This window comes from Rana temporaria, chromosome 13, assembly GCF_905171775.1.
Source record: "Rana temporaria chromosome 13, aRanTem1.1, whole genome shotgun sequence".
NCBI lineage: Eukaryota > Metazoa > Chordata > Amphibia > Anura > Ranidae > Rana > Rana temporaria.
In genome coordinates this window covers 113,579,512-113,589,827 of record NC_053501.1, presented here as the reverse complement: position 1 = coordinate 113,589,827, position 10,316 = coordinate 113,579,512, and the positions used below count along the sequence as shown (strand labels likewise).

Below are 10,316 nucleotides of genomic sequence, written 5' to 3'. Positions count from 1 at the left end.
ACAGCACGCACGCAGTGACACCAACTGCCTTTAGTTGCTATTAAACAGAACGCACGCAGTAATAGCGACTGCGGTCAAATGCGATTTAACAGCACGCACGCAGTGACACCAACTGCCTTTAGTTGCTATTAAACAGCACGCACGCAGTAATAGCGACTGCGGTCAAATGCGATTTAACAGCACGCACGCAGTGACACCAACTGCCTTTAGTTGCTATTAAACAGCACGCACGCAGTAATAGCGACTGCGGTCAAATGCGATTTAACAGCACGCACGCAGTGACACCAACTGCCTTTAGTTGCTATTAAACAGAACGCACGCAGTAATAGCGACTGCGGTCAAATGCGATTTAACAGCACGCACGCAGTGACACCAACTGCCTTTAGTTGCTATTAAACAGCACGCACGCAGTAATAGCGACTGAGGTCAAATGCGATTTAACAGCACGCACGCAGTGACACCAACTGCCTTTAGTTGCTATTAAACAGCACGCACGCAGTAATAGCGACTGCGGTCAAATGCGATTTAACAGCACGCACGCAGTGACACCAACTGCCTTTAGTTGCTATTAAACAGCACGCACGCAGTAATAGCGACTGCGGTCAAATGCGATTTAACAGCACGCACGCAGTGACACCAACTGCCTTTAGTTGCTATTAAACAGAACGCACGCAGTAATAGCGACTGCGGTCAAATGCGATTTAACAGCACGCACGCAGTGACACCAACTGCCTTTAGTTGCTATTAAACAGCACGCACGCAGTAATAGCGACTGCGGTCAAATGCGATTTAACAGCACGCACGCAGTGACACCAACTGCCTTTAGTTGCTATTAAACAGCACGCACGCAGTAATAGCGACTGCGGTCAAATGCGATTTAACAGCACGCACGCAGTGACACCAACTGCCTTTAGTTGCTATTAAACAGCACGCACGCAGTAATAGCGACTGCGGTCAAATGCGATTTAACAGCACGCACGCAGTGACACCAACTGCCTTTAGTTGCTATTAAACAGAACGCACGCAGTAATAGCGACTGCGGTCAAATGCGATTTAACAGCACGCACGCAGTGACACCAACTGCCTTTAGTTGCTATTAAACAGCACGCACGCAGTAATAGCGACTGCGGTCAAATGCGATTTAACAGCACGCACGCAGTGACACCAACTGCCTTTAGTTGCTATTAAACAGCACGCACGCAGTAATAGCGACTGCGGTCAAATGCGATTTAACAGCACGCAGGCAGTGACACCAACTGCCTTTAGTTGCTATTAAACAGCACGCACGCAGTAATAGCGACTGCGGTCAAATGCGATTTAACAGCACGCACGCAGTGACACCAACTGCCTTTAGTTGCTATTAAACAGCACGCACGCAGTAATAGCGACTGCGTTTCTGTGCAATTCAATAGCCCAGTTGCATTAACAGCGACTGCGCTTCTGTGCAAATAAATTGCACACGTGCAGTAACAGGTAATGCGTCTGTGTGTGCAATTAACTAGCACACGTTAAATAACACAGAATAATTATATTTAAAGTAAATCCCTAATGCAGGCAATACAACACGTTAGAGCGCTGCATGTAGAACAATCTCCTGCCTGATAGATAAACTAGCTGAGCTGTACAGTTTATAAATATATTGACAACGCCTAAGGATGTGAATATATTCTCTACAAACTGTACTTTTAACTATACTGACTACACTTCCTACTCTATCTATCTTTCTATCTATCTATCTATCTATCTAGTTAAGACACTGTGTCTCTATCTCTCTATCTCTCTCTGTCTGACTGACTGATCTTCTCTAGAACCGCCAACACACTACACTAGGCAGCCGTGCAGGCTGCCTTTTATAGTGGGGGGCGTGTACTAATCCCCCTGAGCCATAATTGGCCAAAGCCACCCTGGCTTTGGCCAATTATGGCTCTTCGTTTTTTGAGCGCTGTGATTGGCCAAGCATGCGGGACATACAGCATGCTTGGCCAATCATCAGCGCTCAACGCCCCAGTGAATTATGGGACGTTTTGCGTCACTCGAATTTGGCGCGAACGACCCGTTTTGTTCGAGTTTCGACGAACGATCGAACGACCGATGTTCGAGTCGAACATACGTTCGAATCGAACGCGGAGCTCATCCCTAGTGATAAGTAACATATACATTTTAAACTGGGGTGCCTTGATATTTTGCATACTTTTAAAGGGTGTTATGACTAAAAAATGTCAGGAAATGCCGAGTTAGACAATCACAATTTTACATTTACATTACGTTTTTTAGGTTACATTTTAAAATATTATTATTTTTCCAGTTGACAAGTTGGGTCAAAGACTGTCTGAGTATGAATACCATGAGCTTGGGATGGTGTACAATTATTTCAAGGGCGATATCATCTGTGTCCTGGAATATCTACCAACTCATAGCTTCCTGTGTGAGTCTCAGAATTACATGCGTTTGGACCTCGAGGTAAGGACTCTAATGACTTTATAGCATCATTGTGTGTACACGATGTTGTCTTCAGTATGAGGGATGTAACTGTTTTATTATGTAAAAATATAGTGCAAAAAAAACCTGCTATTACACTCCCAAAAAAATAAAATACATTGGCCCGGATTCACAGACACTGGCGCATATATATGCCGCCGTAGCGCATCTCCTTTACGATACGCCGACGCAGCGCAGAGAGGCAAGCACTGAATACAAAGCACTTCCTCCCAAATCTGCGCTGGGTTTCTCAGGCGTAAGTCGGCGTAGGTGGAAGTGGGTGTGAGCCATTCTAATGAGGCGTGACCCCATGTAAATGATGGGCCGAGCGCCATCAAGATACGAATAACGAACGGCGCATGCGCCGGCTTATGGACGTATCCCAGTGGGCATGCTCAGAATCACGTCGGAACGAACGCCTAAGATACGTTGAATCACTGCCTACGACTTGAACGTAACCTACGCCCAGCCATATTCACGTACTACTACGTAAACAACGTAAAATACGACGGCTGTTCCCTGGTCCATACCTTTGCATGAGTTGCGCCTCATAGATGGGGAATAACTATACGCCGGACATAAGCCTTACGTAAACCGTGTATATTAATGCGCTGGGCACAAGTACGTTCGTGAATTGGCGTATCTCACTCATTTGCATATTCGAATTGTAAATCAATGGGAGCGCCCCTTGCGGCCAGCGTAAATATGCGCCCACGATACGACGGCGTAGGAAACTTACGTCGGTCGGATGAAGCCTAGTTTCAGGCGTATCTTGGTTTCAGAGTCAGGCGCATAGATACGACAGCGCATATGTGCACTTACGCGGCGTATCTTGAGATACGTCGGCGTAAGTGCTACGTGAATCCGGGCCATTGAATACAAACAAAAAGAGCCGCTTTCATTCCACAATGCAATCACCACACTAGTCTCAATAAATGTATACTCAATAACAGAAAAGCACTCCTTCATAAAAAATGATCAAATGTTGACTCAGAATGTGCATATACACAACAATATTCGTCAAAAACCTGTGTTGTGTCTTTACTCACATTTTACACTTTTTTGGTGAATGGGTAGGGGTACTATGTGTACCCTATATTCATTCACATGGGGGGGCAGGATCTGGGGCAGAGCCACCTTGCCCCAAAGCACCCCCCATGTTACGGGCATGTGGCCTGGTATGGTTCAGGAGGGCGAGGGGGTGATTGCTCGTCCCCCCCCCGTCCGTCCGTTTCCTGGGCTGCATGCTCAGATAAGGAACTGGTATGAATTATGGGGGGATCATCACCTTTTTGTTTTACATTTTGGCGTGGGGTTCCTCGTAAAATCCATACCAAACCCGAAGGGCCTGGTATTGATTGGCAGAGACCCCACACAGTTTTTTTCTTAAAATTTCAGCTGTCCGTGGGAACGCCCCGCTGACGGCTGATGAGTCATCGGCAGCCCGCTCTTTCAAAGACAGCTACTCAACGCACAGAATTAGAAAAATAATTAACAAATTTGAATTCGAATCGTTCTGAAAATTTGGAATTCGTTCGAAAACTAATATATCGAACTAAATTTTATGAATTTTAATTAAATTTGTTACTATTTCATTCGGAGATTCGGATACATCCAAATCTCCGAAAAAACAAAAATGTGTCTGAATTTATATTCGGACCAAAATGAATTGCACGTGTCTAATAAAGGTTAAGTTTTAGATCAGTGGTTTTTGGTGTAGGGAAATGCACCCTTGTTCTGTAGATGTAAACAATTGCCACAATGGTACATTTTGTATAGATTCTTTAAGTCCTGCATAGATTTGTCAGCGTCTGTTTTGCCCACTTTCACATAAAGTTTCTTTTACTTTGCTTGCCTTCTTAGTTTTTATGTTCTGATTTACCAATATTATCATCTGAAATTGTCCTTGTTCTACAGTACTTCAGATCAATGGAGAAACAATTGGGTCCAGAAACCTTTCCACAATTGCTGCTAGAAGATGTTCTGGAGATGGGAAGAGAGGCTGTCATTGGATTGTTTAAAACTCTGTGCGCTCTACAGAAAGACCACCAGCACCCAAATTTGTTGGGAATTATCAATGAGATCAACGCGGCAGATCAGAGTGGTACGTCACCCATATGATGCACAATTTGGTTTCAAACTTGAAGAGAATTAACATTTCTGAAGAGTTTTGTTTTAAAAAGTTCTGGTATTTTGCAACCGGGTACAGAGGGACAGAACACAACGAGATAACAATGCAGTATTACTCTGCAGGATGGGTACGTCATTGGCATACTAGGCATTGGCACACTAGGCATGCAAGGGTGCCCAATTAAAAAAAAAACACAACAGGAAGTGAAATAAAATGCCCTCTTAGAAAGTTTTCAACAGAATTAGGCGCCTTTCACATGGGGCGGATCAGTAATGATCCGCCCCATGCACCTCCGCTTGCTCTGCGGGGATCGCTCCATTGATCCCCGCTGAGCCGGCGGATGACAGGACGGTCCCTGCACACTGTGCAGGGACCGCCCTGTCTTTCCTCCGCTCTCCCCTATGGGGGGATCGGATGAACACGGACTGTATGTCCGTGTTCACCTGATCTGATCCGCCAGACGGATGGAAATGTAGGTTTTTCCTCCGTCACACTTTGGCGGATCGGAGCGGGTCGGATGTCAGCGGGCATGTCACCGCTCCATAGAGGAGCACAGAGCACCCGTACAGGTCTGCAAAAAAAACTGACAGGCGGACCTGTACGGGCCGCCAGTGTGAAAGAGCCCTAAATGTCCCCCCAAAATGTAGTCTTTTTCCTCACTTTTAGTGGTCCGTTGACCACAATGTGGTCAATGGACAGGCCCAGGAAGTGGCAATGTCTACAGTTCTGAAAATTCCTGACCAGGGCAGCCATCAGAATTATTGGGGCCCCTTACAAAGCTTTAGGCATGGGCCCCCTGGAGCTCTTCTCGGCCCTGTTCCTGACACTAACTAGGGTTCTACCTTGCAACTCTTTAAGAAAGTTGCTTCTCTTTATGAAAGTTATTGTTATTGTGCAGCCAGGCCAACGCTACTACTACAATACAATACAATACAATACATGAATATAACACAATAACGATACGATACAATATAATACCAATACAAAACAACAGCAGCATAATACAACAATAATACAATAACCAATGAACACAGTTCCTGATGAGGGGAGCTTATCTGCAGGTGTATGCTCACGCCATCACTACAATGTTGATCAGGCACTGAGAGATGACAAAAGCACACATCCGCTTAACCGACAATGAGTTTGCAGAGCGGACTCATCCCCACAGGCGAATAATCAAATATTGCTTTCCTTTCTTTTATTATTTTATTTATTTTCTTTCTTGTTGCGATGTGTATGTGTGTAATATATATATACTGTATATATATATATATATATATATATGCACACACACACATGTATGTGTGTGTGTATGTATATATGTATATATATACTGTATATATGTGTATTTCAGTATTCACGTGAGAGACATTAGTATTATTTTCCTTGAATGAAAGTCATGACAGAGTTAATCTCATCCCAGAGTGAAGATGAGAAACAGATGGCTTTTAACTACTACTCCTAACCAACTTCTACCCCTCCCACCGAGTAAGAGAAAATGGCCTCCATGAGCTGTGGAATGCTTGCCTCATGGCCAGGAAGAGATGTAACGAGAGAAGACCATATGTGAATGAGCCAATCAGATGCACCCATATGTGATGATGTTTGCTTATGTCACTTAGGCTATGAAAGCTGTAATTTGAATAAAGGCTTTCCTTTCTGTTGGAGATGACGATGGAGACTGAAGCAGTGTGAATTATTTTCTCCTGCATGCATGTGCTTACATCATCATGAATTTGGCTCAGCGGCAGAATAGAACATGTATCCTGGAATTGAGCCAGGGAAAGTCTATTACAATACATCTTCATAAAATTTCCACAACAGTAGTAACCCCATGAAACCATCATCATTATTTTAAATATTTAATTTACACGTCATTCCCTATACTCTATGTAACTGTAATACTTCCTGAGATGAGAAAGACGGACACAAAGCACTGTATGTAGGCAAAGGACTGCTGGGTATTGTAATATCTAACAGAAACACATAGTCTAATTTCTTGAAGGGTGGTACAAACCACACACCACAACCATTTTTTTTGTCTGAAATAAATACCCAATTAGTGAATAAGAACCAAGATAAAGCCTGTTTCCCCCCTGGTGACTTACCATTGTGTCTGTACTTTTCTTTCAGATGTTATGTTATTGGCGCACATTCTTCTGGACACGCTGGATTCTACAGTGCCTCTAGAGCAGAAAGGTTCGTTTTTATAAAACCCACCTGAACTGACTTCATTTATTGTTTATATGTAGTCAGCCTGCTTGTGAGTGTATTGATTTTATCAATTATATTTCATTAAACAAATGTTATTTGCACCATGAATCTGTGCGCTGATTTTTCTTATGTCATCATAAATTAAAGCAGAGCTCCACCCTAAAGTGGAACTTCCGCTCATCGGAACCCTCCCCCCTCCGGTGTCACATTTGACACCTTTCAGGGGGGAGGGGGTGTAGATACCTGTCTAAGACAGGTATTTGCACCCACTTCCGGGAGTCCTCTCTGTGGGGATTCTGCGGGTAGTGCTTCACTTCTCGCCCCGCCCGTTGTGTTCTGGGAAACACTCGGCTCCCAGAACACAGCGGGGATCAGTGAGGACGGCGCTGCGTTACTCGCACATGCGCCGTAGGGAGTCGGGCAGTGAAGCCGGAACGCTTCACTTCCTGGTTCCCTCACCGAGGATGGCGGTGGGGGCAGCAGATAGATGAGCGAATGCTCGTCTTCTGCTGCAGACGACGCTGGACTTTAGGACAGGTAAGTGTTCTAATATTAAAAGTCAGCAGCTGCAGTATTTGTTGCTGCTGGCTTTTAATATTTCTTAAACGGCGGAGCTCCGCTTTAAGTGAAAGCCTAATAGCCCATTTCACAGAGTACTGTGGACTAACTATGTTTTCTAAAAAAGCTGTCTCTACACTAGTAGAATCCTAATAAATGTTGGTACAAATGTGTAAAGCCAAAAATGTAATATTGTAAAGTATCTCACTCTTCCCCTTCATATCCAAAACAATAATAGATTACTGTCTGTGCCTCCATTGAAAAAGTTATTTTAGCTTCCTGTCTTGGTGACCACACATTAAGTGAGGCAGAATCCCATCATTGGCTACAGAAACAGTGATAAAATCCAAAATATATATATTGTGTATACTTGAGTATAAGCCGACCCGAATATAAGCCGAGGAAGCCGACCCGAATATAAGCCGAGGCACCTAATATTACCACACAAAACTAGGAAAACATATTTACTCGAGTATAAGCCTAGGGTTGGAAAAAGCAGCAGCTATTGGGTAAACAATGCCCATCTGCTGCCTCACTGTGCCCATTTGCAGTCTAATTGTGCCCATTTGCAGTCTCATTGGGCCCAGTTGCAGTCTCACTGTGCCCATTTGTAGTCTCACTCTGCCCATTTGCAGTCTCACTGTGCCCATTTGCAGTCTCATTGTGCCCAGTTGCAGTCTCACTGTGCCCATTTGTAGTCTCACTCTGCCCATTTCCAGTCTCACTCTGCCCATTTGCAGCCGTACCTTTCATTACTAAAACAGCGTGTCTCCCGCTGAGTAATGCAGTCTGTTCGGCCCTCCATTGAAACAAAGCCCCGCCTCCTCCTTGTCCATCCGTGATAGAGGAACACTGATACGATGCTGGGAAACTGTATCAGTGTTCTGCCTATCACAGACGTGGAGGCGGCGGGGCTTTGTTTCAATGGACGGCCGAACAGACTGCATTACACAGCGGGCGACACTTTTAGTAATGAAAGGCATGGCTCACTCGAGTGTAAGCCGAGGGGGAGATTTTCAGCCTCAAAAATGGGCTGAAAAACTCGGCTTATACTCGAGTAAATACGGTATATATTTCTGTATATACACTGGATATCCACTATCCTTGTAAAATGCTGTCTTTAAAGTATTGAATTCCCCATTGTGTCTTTTTAGAAATCTGGACTCGTCATAGAACATATCTGCTGGACTTAACACAGACTCTTGTGGAGAATAAACCTCCAGGAACGACATTGAATCAACAGAGATTTCCGATTTCTGAGCGCTATTTGGATCTAATCGTTGTTTCTACTTATCAATTTGAACCACGTACTAAGCATGAGATCTTATACACCGGTGGTCAACATGAACTTTTTTTAAAGCAAGCCAAACATGGTCTGGAACGTATTAGCATCGACAAGCTATTCCGCTGGTGCCACCGATCTGACTGCATGCCACATGCCGTCTTGGTGAGTGGAGTGCCAGGAGTAGGAAAGACCACCATGATGCAAAAATTTGTCTTTGACTGGGTGGACCGCAAACTATATCAGAGGTTTAATTTTGTGTTTTTTTTCAAATTCCGGGACCTCAATCAGCATGATAAAGAGATCACCCTGGAGGACATGATTATTAAAGAGTATAAATATCTGGAGAATTATCTTAGCGACATCTTCCAAAACCCAGAAAAACTACTTTTCATATTTGATGGCTTAGATGAAAGTAATCTCCCCATGGATTTCAATACAGGGCAATTGTGCAGAAACACGAAGCACCCGGTACAGCTTGGTTCAATTGTGGTTAGTTTAGTGAAGGCATCTCTACTCCAGGGATGTTCTGTCCTGATGACCAGTCGCCCATCAAAACTGGCAGGCATCAACACCAGTGACTTCCAGAGATTATCGGAGATTGTAGGGTTCTTCCCCGCAGAGAGAAAGAAGTACTTCCACAATTTTTTTGTCAATCCAGAATTGGCAGAAAGGGCTTTTCATTACGTTAGAGAGAATGGGACATTGTACACGTTCTGTTACATCCCAACATACTGCTGGATCGTCTGTACAGTCTTGTCAATGAGCCTTAGAAACCAATCAGTAAACATGGATCAGCTGATGGCATCGTTGCCCAAAACAGTGACACAACTCTTTGTGACCTTTGTCTCCAACATTCTGGCCCATCACAGCCATGATGTCAGCAGTAACCGAGCTAAAGAACTGCTGAAGTTCTTGGGGCAGATGGCAGAACATGGCGTCATGAACCATATTCTTACATTTGACATGAGAGATCTGGATTCATTCAAACTTAAATCTTCAGAACGTCTTCTATCAAGCTTCATGGTAGAATCTAAATCCTCTTGTGTGACTACTTATTCCTTCCTCCATCTCACCATTCAAGAATTTGTGGCCGCCTTACGTCATTTTATTGACTATTCTGCAGAAGGACTAAGGTCTTCCATAGAAAAAGCCAGGTCATTTGAAGATAATCGTGGAGAACTCTTTCTCCGTTTTCTGATCGGACTTTCTCATAACACCACCAGATCTCCTTTGGCTGGGTATTTTAATGCATGCCCCTCAGATGCTGCCAAGCAAGTAATCACTTGGCTCAGTGGTTTGATTTCATCATTCAACGTGGCAGGAGGTTCAGATGATGAAAAAAGAAGGCTGCTGAATATTTTCACCTATCTGTACGAGTCTCAGAATGATGGTCTGGTATTATGTTTGCTCAAGTCGATGACAAATTTTGACTTTTCAGAATTTCACTTGGCACCATTGGAATGTACCGTGTTGATGTTTATCCTCAAGATAAGCAAAAACACAGAAAGTCTTGATTTAGACTCTTCTTTCATCCATAGTGAGGGCTTGGAGCGTCTTGGTTCAGTTCTGCATACGGTGAAAGATCTTAGGTAAGCACAATTTACACAGAAAAAAACGCCAAATGTCTGACACCTTTACTTGAATTGATTG

General features: G+C 43.9%; 1 protein-coding gene across 1 annotated transcript in view; it reads left to right on the top strand.

Moving 5' to 3' along the window:
* The first annotated feature begins 2,284 nt into the window (after positions 1–2,284).
* LOC120921072 (NACHT, LRR and PYD domains-containing protein 12-like) overlaps positions 2,285–10,316 on the top strand; it is a 35,585-nt gene continuing 27,553 nt past the window's right edge. The window contains exons 1-4 of the mRNA XM_040333709.1: positions 2,285–2,460; positions 4,396–4,582; positions 6,743–6,808; positions 8,536–10,255. Coding sequence (XP_040189643.1) covers positions 2,356–2,460; positions 4,396–4,582; positions 6,743–6,808; positions 8,536–10,255 — 2,078 coding nt within the window. The 5' untranslated portion in view covers positions 2,285–2,355. The remainder of the gene's footprint in view (positions 2,461–4,395; positions 4,583–6,742; positions 6,809–8,535; positions 10,256–10,316) is intronic.